This window comes from Oratosquilla oratoria, unplaced genomic scaffold (assembly GCF_046742065.1).
Source record: "Oratosquilla oratoria isolate Oo_2021 unplaced genomic scaffold, ASM4674206v1 SCAFFOLD228, whole genome shotgun sequence".
Classification (NCBI taxonomy): domain Eukaryota; kingdom Metazoa; phylum Arthropoda; class Malacostraca; order Stomatopoda; family Squillidae; genus Oratosquilla; species Oratosquilla oratoria.
In genome coordinates this window covers 1-22,212 of record NW_027467580.1, presented here as the reverse complement: position 1 = coordinate 22,212, position 22,212 = coordinate 1, and the positions used below count along the sequence as shown (strand labels likewise).

General features: G+C 42.8%; 1 protein-coding gene across 4 annotated transcripts in view; it reads left to right on the top strand.

Annotated features, from left to right (window-relative positions):
- NiPp1 (nuclear inhibitor of protein phosphatase 1) overlaps window positions 1-19,459 on the top strand; it is a gene marked incomplete at its 3' end in the record, with an annotated part of 154,963 nt that extends 135,504 nt beyond the window's left edge. For all 4 annotated transcript variants that reach the window (XM_076181322.1, XM_076181323.1, XM_076181324.1 and 1 more), the window contains 1 exon segment: window positions 19,250-19,459. In XM_076181322.1, coding sequence (XP_076037437.1) covers window positions 19,250-19,459 — 210 coding nt within the window.
- Window positions 19,460-22,212: the final 2,753 nt, after the last annotated feature.

The window sequence follows — 22,212 nt, the reverse complement described above, 5'->3', positions numbered from 1 at the left end:
GGAGAAAAGTGGGAAATAAGTCAGTCGTTGTTTGCTGACGACACTGTGCTTGTAGCAGGATCAGAGGAGGGAATGAGGAAGTTAGTGACAAAGTTTGAGAAGGTGTGTGAAAGAAAGAAGCTGAAAATAAATGTGGGCAAAAATAAGGTGATGAGATGTACAAGGGGAGAGAATGGCAGCAGGCTGGAAGCGATTATTAAGAAAGAGAAACTGGAGGAAGTGGATAGTTTTAGATACTTGGGTGCAAATGTGGCAGGAAAGGGAGGAGTGGGGGTGGAGGTAGAATGTAGATTGAGAGAAGCGAGTAAATGCCTTGGTGGATTAAAAAGTGTAATGAGAAATAGACATTTGGGAATGGATGCTAAGAGGAGGTTATATGAATTAGTGATTGTGCCAATGGCACTGTATGGGGCAGAAACATAGAACATAAGACAGGAAGGGAAAAGGAGTTTGAATGTATTTACTTAGTTGTATCTTATGGGACAAGAGCTATGCTCATGGTAACCCGTTTTTGTATCTCTCCGCATCCATTTTACTCTTAAAATCTTGTATAGTTCTGCACTCACTGTTTCTCCATTTAGTTTGTTCCAGACATCAATCACTCTATGTGGGAAGCTATTCTTTTTCAGGTCTCTTCTGTAACTGTCCTTCTTTAACTTCTTTTCGTGTCCTCTTGTTTCTCTTCTGTCTCATTTTAACCCATTAAACTCCGATGACAAAATTCCTTGTCATTTGGTCAAATAAAACAAAAAATCATAAAACACCAAAATGTTTGATCAAACACCAGAAAAATATGACGTCAGTCCTCGCTTCGTTGCGAGGACTGACGTCATATTTTTCTGGTGTTTGATCAAACATTTTGGTGTTTTATGATTTTTTGTTTTATTTGACCAAATGACAAGGAATCTTGTCATCGGAGTTGAATGGGTTAATAAGTCTCTATCAAGAATTTCCATCCCTTTCATAATTCTGTAAATGGTCAACAAATCACCTCTTTCTCTTCTCTGTTGCAGTGTTGATAGATGTAATTTCTCCAATCTTTGTTCATATGTCTTTTTTTTTTTTTTTTTTTTTTTTTTTTTTTTTTTTTTTTTTGTGTGTGTGTGTGTGTGTGTGGTGGTGGTGGTGCTAGGTGCCCATAGTGTGCCAGAATACTCTGGTTTAGGTCTTATTACTACAACCACTATTTTCTTTACCATTTCTTCATCCATGTAGTCGAAGGCCACTTTCTTTGATCGTAATAAGTTAAACATTTTCCCCCTTACATGAGGGGGTAGCCAAAAAGAAAAAGGCATAGAAACCACTCCCACCCATTCCATTTCCTATATATTCCACTCCAATCCAACATCTTCCCTCACTCTTATCTAAGCACCTCCTGGATGACAGGTCATCCCTGCATCATGTCCACTGCCCCCTCTCCATCCCCTCATGCAGAAAAGGAAAAGACGGGGAGAAATCCCTTCCAGCTGTGTCAAATTTTTCTCATACATACTTCCTCACCCCCATCCCCCACCCATTCCCCCTCATGCATCATAGCATCATCCATACACAACCCTTCTCCATTCACCCCTATCTTCTGTCCTCTCCCGTCCTTCCTCCACAGACATTCCTCTCTCTTGTAATGCCCCTTTCACCTCATCCATCCATCTCATCCTAGGACACCCCCTCATATTCACTTCTTCCACCTCTGCCTTCCACACTTCTTTTACTAATCTTTCTTCACTCATTCCTTCCATGTGTCCAAACCATCCCAATACTCTTTCATCAACCCTATCTCCCAGTTCCCTTTTCACCCCTGTTCTCCTCCTCACCTCCTCATTTCTCACTCTAGCCTAGTAACCCCTATCATACTTCTCAGACATTTCATCACAAACATATTCAAACTCCTTCTCTCTTCCTCTCTTATCTATATTTCTGCCCCGTACAGTGCTGTTGGCACAATCACTCCTTCATATAACCTCTTAGCATCCATTCCCAAATGTCTATTCCTCATTACACTTTTTAATCCACCAAGGCATTTACTCGCTTCTCTCAATCTAGATTCTACCTCCACCCCCACTCCTCCCTTTCCTGCCACATTCGCACCCAAGTATCTAAAACTCTCCATTTCCTCCAGTCTTTCACCCTTAACCTCTTCACTCCGGGCCAAAATCTCGCGGGCAGCATTAGCTGCCAGACGTGCGATGTTGCATCATAATACTCGCATTATAAAAAATAAAGTAACCCCTGTAATGCTCGTTCTCTTTCACCCGTGAATTTTGATGACCATAGAAAATAGGATGAAGCCAGTTTACAGAGTATGGGGGTCACGCAGGTACACCTACAATAAATATAATCAAGACGCCGATATGGCAGCCTCGCATACCCACTTGCTCCTCATGACGCCTACATAGGCGTTACCGTATGGAAGGGGTTAATGCTCACTTCCAGCCTGCTGTCACTCTCTCCCCTTGCACATCTTATCACCTTACATTTGCCTACATTTATCTTCAGCTTCCTTCTTTCACACACCTTCTCAAACTCTGTCACTAACTTCCTCAATCCCTCCTCTGATCCTGCTACAAGCGCAGTGTTGCCAGCAAATAACAACTGGCTCACCTCCCACTTTTCTCTATTTTCTTTAACCATCTCCAACCCTTGACCCACTACCCTTGCATTCACTTCTCGCACCACCCCATCCATGTAAAGATTGAACAGCCAGGGCAACATAACACATCCGTGACGAAGTCCCACCTTTACCTCAAATCATTCATTCTCCATTTCTATTCCTAACACAAGCTCTACTACTCTCTAAAAAAAATCTTGACTGCTCTTAACAGCTTTCCTCCTATCCCATATATCTGCAGTACCTCCCACAGTGCCTTCCTGTCTACCCTGCCGTAAGCCTTTCCCAGATCCATCAAAGCCCAAAAAACATCCTTACCTTTCCCTATAGCTTTCTCACATATCTGTCTTACCACAAAAATCTGATCTACACAACCCCTACCTGTCCTAAACCCACACTGTTCTCACCAATTACTCCCTCTCTTCCTCTCCTAATCCTCTCAATCAAGACCCTCCCATAAGCCTTCCCAACTACACTCAACAAGCTGATCCCTCTGAAACTACTACACTCACACTTGTCCCCCTTTCCCTTGTAAAGTGGAACTATACCGGCACTCCTCCAGTCCTCTGGCACTCTACCCTCTCTTAAACAAACATTAAATAAGCTCACCAGCCAGTCCACCATAACTGTACCTCCTTTCTTCAGACATTCTGCATGGCATCCATTCAACCCAGGCACCCTACCTGCTCTCATCATCTTAACAGCTGCTTTCACTTCATCCTTCCTTATTTCTCCTCCATTTTCCTCACTCATCACTCTCATTTTCTTAGCGCTTCCCACTGCAACTATCTTTCCCTCCCTATCCTCCTTCACATTTAGCAACTCCCTAAAATACTCTGCCCACCTTCCTCTCACTGCCTTCTCTTCCATTATCATCTGTCCATCTGCACCTTTTACCTTTTCTTCTCTACTTGATTCGCCTCCTCTTCTTGTTTTAATTTCCTTCCAAAACATCTTTTTTTTACTTTCAAAATTTTCTGTCATACTCTTACCCCATTTCACATCTGCTCTCCTCTTTGCTTCCTTTATCTTATGCTTAACTTCCCTTCTCTTTACTTTGTACCTCTTATACAATTCCCTCATCCTAATTTGTAGCCAATTTATGAATGCCTGCTTCTTCTCTTCTACACCCTCCTTTGCTTCCTCATCCCACCACTCACTACCCTTCCTTCAATTTCCTCCCACCCTCCTTGTTCCACACACCATCTTTGCACATCTTATGACTCCCTCCTTGAACTATCCCCATTCCTTCTCCACTCCTAGCTCTACTCTATCCTTTACTACCTCCCACTCCTCTCTCAGCTTCTTATACACATTCTCCTTTTTTTTTTTTTTAAGCAGTTCACTCTAAGTACCTCCCTACCTTTTGCCCTTTTCCTCTTTCTTTACCTATTCTCCACTCTCAATTTACCTTCCAGAAAAATGATCTGATATTCCCCCACTCTCGCCCCTTAGCACATGTACATCCTTAACTCCTCCTACCATACTCCTGGTCACCACTGCATAATCCATTAATGCTCTATCTACTACCCTTCCATCCACCACTCTCTCCCATGTGTACTTATGCTTGACTTCCTTCCTAAACACTGTATTTGCTGTCATCAACTCTCTTTCAAGACACATCTCCACCATCAATTCTCCACTACAATTTTTACATGGAACTCCATACTTCCCAATCACTCCGTCTATTGGTTCATTTCCTACCCTAGCATTTAGGTCTCCCAATACAACTACATTGACATTTCTTCCTAATCCCTCTATGCATTCTGTTCACAAGTTCACTGTAGTTCTCCGCCTTATTGTTTCCAAGGAAGTTCTGAACGACTGCCACAAAGGATAACCATGCTGCCCTTTCTAAAGCGGTCATCTTAGCAACAAACTGATCATCACGAATTAGGGTTCGAATCTGTGGGCCATCAAACACGCCTGCTTTGATCTTCTCAAATGATAACCCTGGTAAAGCTGTGATGATGTGTTGGAAACATTCACCTTCGGTTTCCAGTGCCTTGACAAATTGTTTCATCAAACCTAATTTGATGTGAAGAGGAGGAAAGATGATCTTATCTCTGTTTACAATTGGGTCTCGTGCTCGGCTGTCCCACATACAGAGGAAACATGGAAACTTGGTGAAACCTTTCTGTTGTCCAAGAAGAAAGTTGACCATCTTTAAGTCTACACAAATTATCCAATTGTGCTCATGATACTTTAATAAGTCCATGACCATTCTCATATCATCATAGTCTTCCCGCAAATGCACTGAGTGACCGACAGGTACTGCTCCATAAACATTGCCATTATGTAAAAGAACACACTTTAGACTGCGTTTTGAACTGTCTAAAAAGAGTCTCCATTCAGCAGGACTATAGTAAGGTACACCCAGTTCTTTGAGAAGCCCTGGGATGTCATGGCAGTAAACAAACTGTCTGTCTTTTGAAAAGAAGGTCACAAAAAGCTGGTCACGCTTTCTGAAATATGATACTTTAACAGAGTGATCAACAAGATTTCTGCCTTGTAATCTTGATGCCAAAAGCTCTGCTGCTTTCTTTGAAAGACCTAAATCCCGCACTAAATCATTCAGTTCAGCCTGGGGAAGAGGCTTAGGGACGGGGAAAGGTTCAGTGTCTGAAGAACAGTCCTCCAATTGTGAACACTTTTCTGACAATTCACTGTCACAACTGTCTTGCTGGCTTGTATCATGTCCAATGTCTTTATCGTCCAATGAAGGCAAGCCTTTGAAAACTGGAACAGGTACTTCTTCAGAGTGCGGAACAGGCCGAATAGCTGAGGGAATGTTCGGATACGTAATCTTATGTCGGTTTTTCTTCCCAACACCCGTTGTGTTTACCATGCAGAAATAACAGTCAGTTACATGGTTGGTGGGTTCGCGCCAAATCATTGGAACTCCAAAAGGCAGACCTTTGCGTTTTCCTTTGGTCCAGTCTCGAAGCATTTCCTCACAATTGTGGCATACAACATGAGGAGCCCATTGCTTGTCTTGATCACCAAGATGAACTTCAAAATATGCCTTGTAGGCACGCTTGACGAACGAGGATATACGTCTCTGACGATTGAGTGTGTAGCATCCACATATGTAGCAGAAGGCATCAGGCTTGTTTCTGCAATGATGTCTCATTCTGGAAGCCATGTTTGAACTGAAACAAAAGAAGAATGATCAAAATATTAGAAGCTATCTATATATATGGACGTTAAAATGCTTATACATGGTTTACGTAAGTTCACATATGTACAATTTCATTAACCTCAAATTGCATACAAACTAGAGCTTGTAGAGAAAAACTAATTTCAGATTTGAAATCAGCGCCTAAAACTCTTTCAAAATCCGTTAAAATATCCAATGCAACTCAAAGTTACTGAAAAAGTGTTCCCCTGTGTAATTTGTCTGTCAGTTCCTCTATACACTCTTTCAGTATCCAATTGCAATTCCATCTGGTCCATGTGATTTCCTAACATCTAGGTTTTTTAAGTTTGAATGTGTTTGAGATGAGGTGTCTGAGAAGTATGATGGGGGTTACTAGGCTAGATAGAGTGAGAAATGAGAAGGTGAGGAGAAGAACGGGGGTGGAAAGGGAGTTGGGAGATAGGGTTGATGAAAGAGCATTAGGATGGTTTGGACACATGGAAAGAATGAGTGAAGAAAGACTAGTAAAAGAGGTATGGAAGGCAGATGTGGAGGGAGTGAACATGAGGGGACGTCCTAGGATGAGGTGGATGGATGGGGTGAAGGGGGCTTTGGGGAAGAGGGGAATGTCTGTTGAAGAAGGACGGGAGAGGACAGAAGACAGGGGTGAATGGAGAATGGTTGTATATGGATGATGTTGTGATGGATGAGGTGGAATGGGCGGGTGGATGGGGGGTGAGGTAGTATGTGTGAGCAAAATTTGACACAGCCCGAAGGGATTTCTCCCCATCTCCTTTTATGCATGGGGAGACGGAGAGGGGGGGTCGCCAATTTAATGAAGCGGCCTTGCTGTGGATGTGCTGTGTCTTGCGACACTGCTTCTGACCCAGGGCAATGGACAAGGTGCAGGGATGACCCATCATCCAGGAGGTGCTGAGATAAGAGGGAGGGTGGAGGGGGTGTGGAGTGTATTCAGGGATGGAATGGGTGGGAATGATTTTATGTCTTTTCCTTTTTGGCTACCTCCCGTGTAAGGGGGAAAAAGCCTTGGTATATGTATGTATGTATTTCTGTGTTACCTTTATTTTTCATTTTAGGGGGGTCTTTCTTGTTGTCCATTTTCCCAAATTTGTGAGCTCTCAATTGTAAAAACAGACCTGAAATGTCTGATCATAACTTCTACCCTTTCTGTGTTGTCCATATATTCTTTATCTCCATGCAGATTTACAGTTTTGTTTTTATCCTTTAATTTGTCATTTACGTATCTGTAAAAGAGTTTAGGTTGATCCTTACATTTGTCTATAATATCTTTTTCACAATTTATTTTTTATTTCCTGCATATATTCACATATTTGCCATTTGGATTTTTTTTTTTTTTTTTTTTTTTTTTTCTCCCTCTTTTCCATCTTTTCCAGACTTAACTCTTCTTTTTTCTTTCTGAGATGAAATGTCTGAGAAGTATGATAGGGGTAACTAGGCTAGATAGAGAGAGAAATGAGGAGGTGAGGACGAGAACAGGGGTGGAAAGGGAATTGGGAGATAGGGTTGATGAAAGAGTATTGGGATGGTTTGGACACATGGAAGGAATGAGTGAAGAAAGATTAGTAAAAGAAGTGTGGAAGGCGGAGGTGAAAGGAGTGAATATGAGGGGGCATCCTAGGATGAAATGAATGGATGGGGTGAAAAGGGCTTTACAAAAGAGAGGAATGTCTGTTGAGGAAGGACGGGAGAGGACAGAAGATAGGGGTGAATGGAGACGTGTTGTGTATAGATGAGGCTGTGATGCATGAAGGAGAGTGGGTGGGGGATGGGGGGTGAGGAAGTATGTATGAGAAAAAATTTGATGCAGCATGAAGGGATTTCTCCTCGTCTTCTCCTTTCCTGCATGAGGGGATGGAGAGGGGGGGTCGCCGAATTTATGAAACGGCCTTGCTGTGGATGTGCTGTGTCTTGTGACACTGCTTCTGACCTAGGGCAGTGGACAGGATGCAGGGATGACCCATCATCCAGGAGGTGCCAAGATAGGAGGGAGGGAGGAGGGTGGAGCGGAGTGGAATATATGGGAAATAAAATGGGTGGGAGTGATTTCTATGCCTTTTTCTTTTTGGCTACCCCCTGTGTAAGGGGGAAAAGCCTTTGGTATATGTATGTATGTCTCTTCTGTTTTTAGCGTCACTGCACCTTTTGTTATACCAACACTTTTTATAAATCTCTTTTTTCCTTCTTCTTTTAGTACATATTTATCAATTCCTTCCCTGTACTTTTCTTTGAATATGTTCCATTTGTCTTCCATCTTTGTTTCCTGTTTGGAGAATTTATCCCAGTTTGTGTTTTGGAACATTTTTCTTAATATTACAAAATCCATTTTGTTGTACATTAATCTTCCTTCTCTATGTTTATCATTCCTTCCAACATTGTTTTGTTCTTTCAATTTAAACTCCATTAGTATATGGTCACTCTTACCAATTGGTGTTTTTTACTCCATTTTGTTCACAATATCTGGTTTAGAAGTTAAGATTAATTCTAGTTTCGACAGTTCCTCATTGTTTCTATATCTAGTATTTTCCTTAACCCATTATGTTAAGGTGTATTCGATGGTCATATCTAGTAGAATGTTGCTCCAAAGTTCTTCTCCCCCTTTTACTATCATTTCCCCCATAATTACTATGTTACCACCCTCTTTCAGTAACTCATTTAGCACATTCACAGTGTCTTCCAGTAATTTAGAATGATCACTATCAGACCAAGTCTGTGTTTTTGGTGGCACATATACTGCTACAAATTTTCTGCTTTTCATATTTTTATTTACAATTTTAATCATAATTCCACATTATCTTTGCCTTCATATATCTTTATCACATTTAAACCCTTTTTGGTCAATATCACAACACCTCCTCCCTCTTTGTCTGCTCTATTTTTCACCCAGTGGTTGTATAGACCTTGTCCCACTATACTTGTTGATAGAGGTCCTTTCAGTTTTGTCTCCACAATTCCCATAATGTCAGGTTTCTCTATTTCTAGATAGTCGTTTTGTTCATTGATTCCAGAGATCATACCATAGATATTTGTGTATGCCACTTTTATTTTTGCATTTTGATCTCTTTTTTGGTTTAAGTTTCCATTTTTTCAGTCTCAAGTCCAGTACACTCAAAAAGAACTCATTTTTTCCATCTCTAGGGTATTGGCTGCATGTTATTGTGGCAAAGTAGCATGCAGTTGATACTTTAGGGTCTATATGGGGCACCCCAACAGACCAGAGCCACACATCATTTTGTCTGTGATAGAGGAAAACTCTGTTCATATAGAAATGATGACACTTTTATATCCCTCCGTTATGCTGTCCCCCAACCCTTTGTTACTGTCTTGTACCATTTCTCTGAATATTCATTTCCTGTTTTTGCCGACCCTGTGGTGTCGTAAAAGGTGACAAAAAAGGGACGGGGGATGGGATTAGGAGTCCTACTACCTGTAGCCCCAAAAGGGGACATTCCTAAAAAAAGAAGTAAAGGCACAAGAGGGTCTAGGAGTTTTCCAACAAGTACCCTAAGGTTTGGGTCTTTTAATGTCGTGGATATGGTACAGGTGAGGGTAAAAGGGAAGAGATAGGTAGTATGTTTGTGAGAAGAAAGATGGATGTGCTGGCTTTGAGTGAAACTAAAATGAAAGGAAAGGGCAACTGTGAGTTTGGGAGTGTAGCTGGGAGGTACTCAGGAGTGAAGAAGGGACGAGGGAAAGAAGGAGTGGCTATACTGGTAAGTAAAGAGATAAGTAAGCATGCAGTGGAGTGGAAGGTTTCATCAAGGTTGATGTGGATGAAGGTCAAGCTGGGAAGCGAGATGTGGGTTTTTGTAAGTGCATATGGACCTGGTAGTGAGAAGAGCGTAGAGGAAAGGGAGGCTTTTTGGGTAGATATAAATGAGTGCATAGAGAGATTAGGAAGAAATGTCAATGTAGTCGTATTGGGAGACCTTAATGCTAGGGTAGGAAATGAACCAATAGACGGAGTGATTGAAGTATGGAGTTCCAGGTAAAAATCTTAGTGGAGAATTGATGGTGGAGATCTGTCTTGAAAGAGAGTTGATGATAGCAAATACAGTATTTAGGAAGAAAGTCAAGCATAAGTACACATGGGAGAGTAGTGGATGAAAGGGTGGCAGATAGAGCATTAATGTACTATATAGTGGTGACCAGGAGTATAATAGGAAGAGTTATGAATGTACATGTTTTAAGGGGCAAGAGTGGGGGAATATCAGATAATTTTCTAGTGGAAGGTAAATTGAGAGTGGAGAATAGGTAGAGAAAGAGGAAAAGGGCAGAAGGTAGGGAGGTACTTAAATTGCTTAAATGGGAAAAAAAAGGAGAATGAGTATAAGAAGAAGCTGAAAGAGGAGTGGGAGGGAGTAAAGGATAGAGTAGAACTAGGAGTGGAGGAGGAATGAGGATGGTTCAAGGAGGGAGTCATAAGGTGTGCAAAGATGGTGTGTGGAACAAGGAGGGTGGGAGGAAATAGAAGGAAGGGTATTGAGTGGTGGGATGAGGAAGCAAAGGAGGGTGTAGAAGAGAAGATGCAGGCATTCATACATTGGCTACAAATTCAGACGAGGGAATCGTATGAGAGGTACAAATTAAAGAGAAGGGAAGTTAAGCATAAGATAAAGGAAGCAAAGAGGAGAGCAGATGTGAAATGGGGTAAGAGTATGACAAAATTTTGAAAGCAATAAAAAGATGTTTTGGATGGAAATTAAAAGAGAAAGAGGAGGCGAATCAAGTATAGAACAAAAGTTAAAAGGTGCAGATGGAGAGATGATAATGGAAGAGAAGGCAGTAAGAGGAAGGTGGGCAGAGTATTTTAGGGAGTTGCTAAATGTGAAGGAGGATAGGGAGGGAAAGGTTGTTGCAGTGAGAAGTGCTAAGAAAATGAGAATGATGAGTGAGGAAAATGGAGGAGAAATAAGGAAGGATGAAATGAAAGCAGCTGTTAAGATGATGAGAGCAGGTAAGGCACCTGATCTGGATGGATGCCATGCAGAATGTCTGAAGAAAGGAGGTACAGTTATGGTGGACTGGCTGGTGAGCTTATTTAATGTTTGTTTAAGAGAGGGTAGAGTGCCGGAGGACTGGAAGAGTGCCTGTATAGTTCCACTTTACAAGGGAAAGGGGGACAAGTGTGAGTGTAGTAGTTTCAGAGGGATCAGCTTGTTGAGTGTAGTTGGGAAGGCTTATGGGAGGATCTTGATTGAGAGGATTAGGAGAGGAAGAGAGGGAGTAATTGGTGAGGAACAGTGTTGGTTTAGAACAGGTAGAGGTTGTGTAGATAAGATTTTTGTGTTAAAACAGATATGTGAGAAAGCTATAAGAAAAGGTAAGGATGGTTTTTGGGCTTTGATGGATCTGGAAAAGGCTTACGTCAGGGTAGACAGAAAGGCACTGTAGGAGGTACTGCAGATATATGGGATAGGAGGAAAGCTGTTAAGAGTAGTAGAGCTTGTGTTAGGAATAGAAATGGAGAGAGTGAATGGTTTGAGGTAAAGGTGGGACTTCGTCAGGGATGTTTTATGTCACCCTGGCTGTTCAATCTTTACATGGATGGGGTGATGAGAGAAGTGAATGCAAGGGTAGTGGGTCAAGGGTTGGAGATGATTAAAGAAAATGGAGAAAAGTGGGAGGTCAGCCAGTTTTGTTTGCTGATGACACTGTGCTTGTAGCAGGATCAGAGGAGGGAATGAGGAAGTTAGTGACAGAGTTTGAGAAGGTGTGTGGAAGAAGGAAGCTGAAGATAAATGTGGGCAAACGGAAGGTGATGAGATGTACAAGGGGAGAGAGTGACAGCAGGCTGGAAGTGAGCATTAAGGGTGAAAGACTGGAGGAAGTGGATAGTTTTAGATACTTAGGTGCGAATGTGGCAGGAAAGGGAGGAGTGGGGGTGGAGGTAGAATGTAGATTGAGAGAAGCGAGTTGATGCCTTGGTAGTTTGAAAAGTGTAATGAGAAATAGACATTTGGGAATGGATGCTAAGAGGAGGTTATATGAAGGAGTGATTATGCCAACAGCATTGTACGGGGCAGAGACATGGATCATGAGAGAGGAAGAGAGAAGTTTGAATGTGTTTGAGGTGAAATGTCTGAGAAGTATGATAGGGGTTACTAGGCTGGATAGAGTGAGAAATGAGAAGGTGAGGAGGAGGACAGGGATGGAAAGGGAACTGGGAGATAGGGTTGATGAAAGAGTATTAGGATGGTTTGGACACATGGAAGTAATGAGTGAAGAATGGTAGGGGTTACTAGGCTAGATAGAGTGAGAAATGAGGAGGTGAGGAGAAGAACAGGGGTGGAAAAGAAGTGTGGAAGGAGTGAATATGAGGGGGTGTCCTAGGATGAGATGGATGGATGGGGTGAAAGAGGCATTACAAAAGAGAGGAATGTCTGTGGAGGAAGGACGGGAGAGGACAGAAGATAGGGGTGAATGGAGAGGGGTTGTGTATAGATGATGCTGTGATGCATGAGGGGAAGTGGGTGGGGGATGGGGGGTGAGGAAGTATGTATGAGAAAAAAAATTGACGCAGCCCGAAGGGATTCCTCCCTGTCTTCTCCTTTTCTGCATGGGGGGACGGAGAGGGGGGGGGGTTGCCAAATTTATGAAGCGCCCTTGCTTTGGATGTGCTGTGTCTTGCGACACTGCTTCTGACCCAGGGCAGTGGACAGGATGCAGGGATGACTTTCACCTCCTCTGTCACCACTGTCACCACCACTATCGGTCCTCGACCGTTTACACTTGTATTAGTCTCATAATTCCACTCACAAGGCCCCTAGCCTTCGTTACGTCAGTTCCAATAACTTTCAAGTTCCTCTTATTCAGTAGGCCCCATGCCTTGTATTTCTCATGTATTTCAGACCAGTCCGTAGGTTAAGAAAAGTTAATTAGGATCTCTCTCCCTCGTCTGCTGTCGAGATCTCTATACAATACGCCAAGCCACCTTCGTCTGACGTCACTAATTTTTCTAATCCAATTTCCTCTGACTTCTCAAATAAATGTCACTCCTTATGGGCGTGACTTTGAATTCATGCACCAATAACTTTTCTCCTCCTCCACCTTTTTTCCTCCAATCTGGAAAGCTGTTACATAGTCACAAGCAATATCGTTTACCTCAGCATTTGTCAAACGAAAATAGCTTTGCGCTCACAGCATGTATGTTACATCAGCAATCATTACCACCAGTCACCTCCCATCAGCCATGTTTATACAGACAGAACGGCGCCTCCAGTCTTGTTTATAAAACAGTTTATGCCGAGCTAACGCGAGTCTGACTAAGCTATTGTTGCTTGTCAGCGACTAAACAATCCGCGGACTCAGCATTTCAATACCCTAGTGTTTCATAACCTTATTAGCATTCGTACTCCGGTCCTCTTCATCTACTGAAGTTTCTACCTCCATCTACCGGCCTCTTACAATGACCTATCATCCAGGAGGTGCCAAGATAAGAGAGAGGAAGGTAGAGGGGAGTGGAATATATAGGAAATGGAATGGGTGGTAGTAATTTCTATGCCTTTTTCTTTTTGGCTACCCCCCGTGTCAGGGGGAAAAGCCTTTGGTATATATAGGTATGTATGTATCATTGGCTTCAATTCAGAGAGCCTTGTCTATCTCTTTTTCCTCATCACTCATTTCTTTTTTTATCCATATATATTTGAATTTCTTGCTGTTTGCTAATTTAACAACTTTTGAAGAATGGTAGGGGTTACTAGGCTAGATAGAGTGAGAAATGAGGTGAGGAGAAGAACAGGGGTGGAAAAGGAGTTGGGAGATAGGGTTGATGAAAGAGTATTAGGATGGTTTGGACACATGGAAAGAATGAATGAAGAAAGATTAGTAAAAAAAAAGGTGTGGAAGACAGAGGTGGAAGGAGTGAATATGAGGGCACATCCTAGGATGAGATGGATGGATTGGTAAAAAGGGCATTACAAAAGAGGAATGTCTGTTGAGGAAGGATGGGAGAGGACAGAAGATAGGGGTGAATGGAGAAGGGTTGTGTATGGATGATGCTCTGATGTATGAGGGGGTGGGGGATGGAGGGGTGAGGGAGTGTGTATGAGAAATAGATTGACACAGCCTGAAGGGATTTCTCCCCGTCTTCTCCTTTTCTGCATGAGGGAACAGAGAGGGGGGGGGTTGCTGAATTAATGAAGCGGCCTTGCTGTGGATGTGCTGTGTCCTGTGACAATGCTTCTGACCCAGGTCAGTGGACAGGATGCAGGGATGACCCATCATCCAGGAGGTGCCAAGATGTGAGGGAGGGAGTGGAATATGTAGGGGATGGAATGGGTGGTAGTGGTTTCTATACCTTTTTCTTTTTGGCTACCTCCCGTATAAAGAGGGGAAAAGCCTTTCATATATGTATGTATTTTTCATTCTTTCATTTTCTCTTTTGAGCATATCAATTTCGCTCTTTAGGTCACTTAATTCTCTAATAGTTTGCTCATTACTCTTACACAAAGTTATTAGTTCCCTAAGTACAGCTCGGTATTCCAATTTTAAATCCATGATTTCTTCCAATAATTCATTCACTTCATGATTTCCTAATGTATTTCTATATCTTACTTCTCTATCTTTATCTAAGCCTTTACCTATTTCTCCTGGATTTCTTTGAAAACCTGGAAAACTGTTGTTCTGCCACTTTTGGTTTATCCTTGGAGTGTCAATTAAACATGTTTTCTTGGGAATTACACTTCTCGGTGATTCTACCTTACTTATATCCAGGCCTCTCTTTGTTGGTTCATTTAATATTTCTTTTTCTTTCTCCATTGTGCCAATTATACTTATTTTCAGAACTGGATGAGTGAAGAAAGACTAGTAAAAGAGGTATGGAAGGCAGATGTGGAGGGAGTGAACATGAAGGGGCGAACTAGGATGAGATGGATGGATGGGGTAAAAGTGGCTTTGGGGGAGAGGGGAATATCTATTGAGGAAGGATGGGAGAGGACAGAAGACAGGGGTGAATGGAGAATGGTTGTATATGGATGATGTTGTGATGCATGAGGTGGAATGGGTGGGGGATTGGGGGGGGATATAGTAAGTGTGAGAAAAAATTGATGCAGCCCGAAGGGATTTCTCCCCATCTTCTCCTTTTCTGCATGGGGGGGATAGAGAGGGGGGTCATCGATTTAATGAAGCGGCCTTGCTGTGGATGTGCTGTGTCTTGCAACATAGCTTCTGAACCAGGGCAGTAGACAAGGTGCAGGGATGACCCGTCATCCAGGAGGTGCCAAGATAAGAGGGAGGGTGGAGGGGAGTGGAGTGTATTAGGGATGGAATGGGTGGGAATAGTTTTTATGCCTTTTTCTTTTTGGCTACCTCCCTTGTAAGGGGGAAAAAGCCTTTGCTATATGTATGTATGCTAAATGTGAAGGAGGATAGGGAGGGGAAAGTAGTTGCAGTGGGAAGAGCTAAGAAAATGACCGTGATGAGTGAGAAAAATGGAGGTGAAATAAGGAAAGATGAAGTGAAAGCTGTATGATGATGAGGGCAGGTAAGGCACCTGGGTTGGATGGATGCCATGCAGAATGTCTGAAGAAAGGAGGTACAGTTATGGTGGACTGGATGGTGAGGTTATCTAATGTTTGTTTAAGAGAGGGTAGAGTACTGGAGGTGCCTGTATAGTTCCACTTTACAAGGGAAAGGGCAACAAGTGTGAGTTTAGTAATGTCAGAGGGATCAACTTGTTCAGTGTAGTTGGGAAGGCTTATGGGAGAGTCTTGATTGAGAGGATTAGTAGAAGAACAGGGAGTAATTGATTAGGAACAGTGTGGTTTTAGGACAGGTAGGGGTTGTGTAGATCAGATTTTTGTGGTAAGATATGTGAGAAAGCTATAGGAAAAGGTAAGGATGCTTTTTGGGCTTTTATGGATCTGGAAAAGGCTTATGACAGAGTAGACAGGAAGGCACTGTGGGAGGGTTTGCAGCTATAAAGAGCAGTCAAGATTATTTACAAGAGTAGTAGAGCTTGTGTTAGGATTAGAAATGAAGAGAGTGAGTGGTTTGAGGTAAAGGTGGGACTTTGTCAGGGATGTGTTATGTCACCCTGGCTGTTCAATCTATACATGGATGGGGTGGTGCAAGAGGTGAATGCAAGGGTTGTGGTTCAGGATTGGAGATGGTTAAAGAAAATGGAGATAAGCCAGTTTTTGTTTGCTGACGACACTGTTCTTGTAGCAGGATCAGAGAAGGTATTGAGGAAGTTAATGACAGAGTTTTGGAAGGTGTGTGAAAGAAGGAAGTTGAAGAGAAATGTGGGTAAAAGTAAGGTGATGAGATGTACAAGGGGAGAAAGTGGCAGCAGGCTAGAAGTGAGTATTAAGGGAGAGAGACTGGAGGAAGTGGATAGTTTGAGATATTTGGGTGTGAATGTGGCAGGAAAGGGAGGAGTGGAGGTGAAGGTAGAATGTAGATTGAGAGAAGCGAGTAAATCCCTTGGTGGATTAACCCCTTCCATACGGTGCCGCATACGTAGGCGGCATGAGGAGCAAGTGGATACGCGAGGCTGCCATATCGGCGTCTTGATTATATTTATTGTAGTTGCCCCTGCATAATGACATTCTCTCTAAACTGTCTTCATCACATTTTCTATGGTTATCAAAATTCACGGGTGAAAGAGACAACGATCGATATAAGCAGTGACTATATTTTATGATGCAAGTATTATTACAACACATCGTACGTCTGGCAGCTAATGCTGCCCGCGAGATTTTGGGCCGTAATGAAGAGGTTAAAAAGTGTAATGAGAAATAGACATTTGGAAATGGATGCTAAGAAGAGATTGTGTGAATGAGTGATTATGCTGACAGCACTGTATGGGGCAGAAGCATGGAGCATAAGAGAGGAAGAGAGAAGCAGTTTGAATGTGTTTGAGATGAAATGCTTGAGAAGTATGATAGGGATTACTAAGCTCAATAGAGTGAGAAATGAGGAGGTAAGGAGGAACAGGGGTAGAAAGGGAGTTGGGAGATAGAGTTGATGAAAGAGTAATAGGATGGTTTGGACACATGGAAAGAATGAGTGAAGAAAGACTAGTAAAAGAGGTATGGAAGGCAGAGGTGGAAGGAGTGAACATGAGGGGGTGTCCTAGGATGAGATGGATGGATGGGGTAAAAGGGCCATTGGGAAAGAGGGGAATGTCTATTGAGGAAGGATGGATGAGGAGAGAAGATGGGGTGAATGGAGAGTGGTTGTGTATGGATGATGCTGTGATGCATGAGGGGGAGTGGGTGGGGGACGGGGGGGGGGGTGAGGGAATGTGTATGAGAAATAAATTGACACAGCCTGAATGGATGTCTCCCCATCTCCTTTTCTGTATGAGGGGACAGAGATGAGGGTTGCGACACTGTTTCTGACCCAGGGCAGTGGACAAGATGCAGGGATGACCCATCATCCAGGAGGTGCCAAAATAAGAGGGAGGGTAGAGGGGAGTGGAATATGTAGGGGATGGAATGGGTGGGAGTGGTTTTTATGCCTTGTCTTTTTGGCTGCCTCACTTGTAAGGGAGAAAAAAGCCTTTGGTATATGCATGTAAAAGTAAGGTGAAGAGATGTACAAAGGGAGAAAGTGGCAGCAGACAAGAAGTGAGTATTAAGGGATAGAGACTGGAAGAACTGGATAGTTTTAGATACTTGGGTGCAAATGTGGCAGGAAAGGGAGGAATGGAGGTCAAAGTAGAATGTAGATTGAGAGAAGCAAGTAAATGCCTTGGGGGATTAGAAATTGTAATGAGAAATAGATATTTGGGAATGGATGCAAAGAGAATATTGTATGAAGGAGAGATTGTGTTGACAGCACTGTATAGGACAGAAATGTGGAACATAAGAGAGGAGTTTGAATGTTTTTGAGATGAGGTGCCTGAGAAGTATGATAGGGGTTACTAGGCTTGATAGAGTGAGAAAGGAGGAGAACATGGGTGGAAAGAGAGTTGGGAGATAGGATTGATGAGAGTATTGGGATGGTTTGGACACATGGAAAGAATGAATGAAGAAAGATTAGTAAAAGAGGTGTAGAAGGCAGAGGTGGAAGGAGTGAACATGGGGGGGTGACCTAGGATGAGATGGATGGGGTAAAAGGGGGGGCATTGGGAAAGAGGGGAATGTCTGTTGAGGAAGGATGGGAGAGGACAGAAGATAGGGGTGAATGGAGAATGTTTGTGTATGGATGATGCTGTGATGCATGAGGGGGAGTGGGTGGGGGATGTGGGGTGAAGGAGTATGTGTGGAAAATAAATTGATGCTGCCCGAAGGGATTTCTCCTCATTTTCTCCTTTTCTGCATGAGGGGGACAAAAGGGGGTTGCCGATTTAATGAAGTGGCCTTGCTGTGGATGTGCTGTGTCTTGCAACACTGCTTCTGACCCAGGGCAGTAGGTGAGATGCAGGGATGACCTGTCATTCAGGAAGTGCCAAGATAAGAGGGAGGGAGGTGGATGGGAGTGGAATATGTAGGGGATGAAATGGGTGGGAGTGGTTCTTATGTCTCTGTTTTTTTGGCTATCTCCCTTGTAAGGGGGAAAAAGCCTTTGGTATATGTATGTATTTATATACCAATAGCTTTTTACCCCATATAAGGGTGGTAGCTAAGTCAGTCACATGCCTACTCCCACCCATTCCTCCCTCCCATCTTAGCTCCTCATGGATGATGGGTCATCCCTGTATCCCACCCACTGCCCTGGGTCAGAAGCAATATAGCAAGACACAATACATCCACAGCAAGGTCACTTCATTTCATTGGTGATCCCCTCTTATCCATCCACTCATGCAAAAAAAGAGATGGGGAGAAATCCGTTCAGGTTGCATCAAAATCATTCACACATAAACACACTCCACTCATTCCTATCTCATGCCTTCTCCCTTCCTTCCTCAACAGATATTCCCCTCTTACTCCACCCCCTGCACCCCATCCATCCATCTCATCTTTGGTTGTCCCCTCAAGTTCACTCCCTCCACCTCTGCCTTCCACACCTCTTACATTAGGATGCTAAATTAGGAGGGATAATTAATGGGTTTTTGATGGGTGTGGAGTGGATGTATGTTTTGACATGGCCAACCCTTATAAGGGGGGAAAGGCTCTGATATATATATATATATATATATGTATATGCTAGTTAGTGTAGCTTCTAACTTGAAATATTCTTGCTTATATATTGAATATTTTACCCTTCTTTTTTATTGATTCCCTGGAAATATACCTGTACTTAGTACCTTGACTTGTACATGGACTTTAGTACTTGTTTCATATCTAATTAGTGATATGGTTTAACGTCACAAACTCCTCCCATTGGAAGGCTAGGACAGTGCCCCTTATAGAGGATTTTTGTAGTGTGGAATTTAATGAACCATGCCCTTGGTTCAACTTCGCCGGTGGCAGGACTCGAACTGCCATTCCCTCAACCTTAGCTGCAAGTAATGATGCCCTAATCCACTCATGATAAATGATATTAGTAGTACTTCATTACATTTTATCTCCTAACAGAAGAGAAGATTAGATGTGACTGGTCTTGGGGCAGGTGGAGATGGGGCAATGAGGAGCATTTCATCAGCTACACTTGCACGCTCAGATAGTGGACTGTATGGAGATTTACCCCCAGAGCAGCATTCTCACACAGCCACACATTCCCACTCAATGTTCTCCTCTCTCATATCAGCTAAACTGGGTCTTCCTCTACCTAATCCTGCACCAGAGGTAAGCTGGGTACATGAATAATGTGGATTCATAGTTAAGTACTGTTCTTATTTGTTTATATACTTTTACAGTGAATTTTTTTTTTATCTAAGTATATTTATTTTTTTAACTGCCTAATGTGTCAGGATTTGAAATGGAGAAAGTGAGTGGTTCGAGGTAAAGGTGGGATTTCATCATGGATGTGTTATGTCACCCTGGCTGTTCAATTTATACATGGATGGGGTGGTGCAAGGGTGGTGGGTCAGGGAATGGAGATGGTTAAAGAAAATGGAGAAAAGTGGGAGGTAAGCCAGCTGTTGTTTGCTGACGACACTGCGCTTGTAGCAGGATCAGAGGAGGGATTGAGGAAGTTAGTGACAGAGTTTGGGAAGGTGTGAGAAAGAAGGAAGTTGAAGATAAATGTGGGTAAAAGTAAGGTGATGAGATGTACAAGGGGTGAAAGTGGCAGCTGACTGGAAGTGAGTATTAAGGGAGAGACTGGAGGAAGTGGATAGTTTTAGATACTTGGGTGCGAATGTGGCAAGAAAGGGAAGAGTGGAGGTGGAGGTAGAATGTAGATTGAGAGAAGCGAGTAAATGCCTTGATGGATTAAAAAGTGTAATGAGAAATAGACATTTGGGAATGAAATCTAAGAGGAGATTGTATGAAGGAGTGATTGTACTGACAGCACTGTATGGGGCAGAAACATGGAGCATAAGAGAGGAATAGAGAAGGAGTTTAACCCCTTCCATACGGTGCCGCACACGTAGGCGTCATGAAGAACAAGTGGATTCGCGACGCTGCCATATTGGCGTCTTGATTATATTTATTGTAGTCGCCCCTGTGTTTTTACATTCTCCCAAATGTGCCCTGAATCCCATTCTCTGTGGTTTTCAAAATTCGTGGGTGAAAGAGAGAACGATCGATATAAGCGGTGACTATATTTTATGATGCGAGTATTATTACGACACGTCGTACGGCTGGCATTGGCTGCTGCCCGCGAGATTTAAGTCCCGTAGTGAAGTGGTTAAATGTATTTACCTAGTTGTATTTTACAGGATGAGAGCTATGCTCATAGTGACCCATTTTCGTATCTCTTTGCATCCAGATTATTCTTAAAATCATGTATAGTTTTGGCACTCACTGTTTCTCCATTTAGTTTGTTCCAGACATCAATCACTCTATGTGGGAAGCTATTCTTTTTCAGGTCTCTTCTGTAACTGTCCTTCTTTAGCTTTTTTGTGTTCTCTTGTTTCACTTCTGTCCCATTTTAATAAGTCATCTCTATCAAGAATTTCCATCTCTTTCATAATTCTGTAAATGGTCAACAAATCACCTCTTTCTCTTCTCTGTTCCAGTGTTGATAGATGTAATTTCTCCAATCTTTGTTTGTATGTCAGATTTGATAGTGTAGGTGCCATTTTTGTCGCTGCTCCATGGATTCTTTCTAATTTTCTTATGTTCTTTTTTGTGCTAGGAGCCCATAGTGTTGCAGCATATTCTAGTTTAGAATTTATTAGTGTAACCCCTATTTTTTTAACCATCTCATCCATGTAGTCGAAGGCCTTTTTTCATTGATCTTCACCCCTTCCATACGGTGCCGCACACGTAGGCGTCATGGACTTAGATCTCGGTGGCAGCAGCCAATGCCAGCCGTACGACGTGTCGTAATAATACTCGCATCATAAAATATAGTCACCGCTCATATCGATCGTTCTCTCTTCACCCGTGAATTTTGATAACCATAGAAAATGCGATTACAAACGAATTAGAAAGAATGTCATTATGGAGGGGCGACTACAATAAATATAATCAAGACGCCGATATGGCAGCCTCGCGAATACACTCGCTCCCCATGACGCCTACGTGTGCGGCACCGTATGGAAGGGGTTAATAAGTTAAAAGTTTCTCCAAATAATTTATTGACATATTTATCAGGTGTGAAGTCACTTGAGATGATCACTCTCAGGTCCCTTTCTGAATCAACTTTTTTGACTTCCTTGTTTCCAATTTTATATTGACCAAATACTCTATTTTTGCTTTTTCCAAATTCCATTATGCTACATTTCTTAATGTTTGAGATGAGGTGTCTGAGAAGTATGATAGGGGTTACTAGGCTGGATAGAATGAGAAATGAGGAGGTGAGGAGAAGAACGGGGGTGGAAAGGGAGTTGAAAGATAGGGTTGATGAAAGAGTATTGGGGTGGTTTGGACACATGGAAAGAATGAGTGAAGAAAGACTAGTAAAAGAGGTATGGAAGGAGTGAACATGAGGGGACCTAGGATGAGATGAATGGATGGGGTAGAAGTGGCTTAGGGGAAGAGGGGAATGTCTGTTGAGGAAGGACGGGAGAGGACAGAAGATTGGGGTGAATGGAGAATGGTTGTTTATGGTTGATGTGATACATGAGGTGGAATGGGTGGGGGATGAGGGAGTATGTGTTAGAAAATTTTGATGCAGCTGGAAGGGATTTCTCCCCGTCTTCTCCTTTTCTGCATGAGGGGACAGAGAGAAGTGGTCACTGAATTAATGAAGCGGCCTTGCTGTGGATGTGCTGTGTCTTGTGACACTGTTTCTGACCCAGGGCAGTGGACAAGATGCAGGGATGACCCATCATTCAGGAGGTTCCAAGATAAGAGGGTGGAGGGGAGTGGAGTGTGATGGGGATGGAATGGGTGGGAGTGGTTTTTATGCCTTTGTTTTTTGGCTACTTCCCGTATAAGGGGGGGGGGAAACCTTTGGTATATGTATGTAATTGCCTAATAGTGAGGTT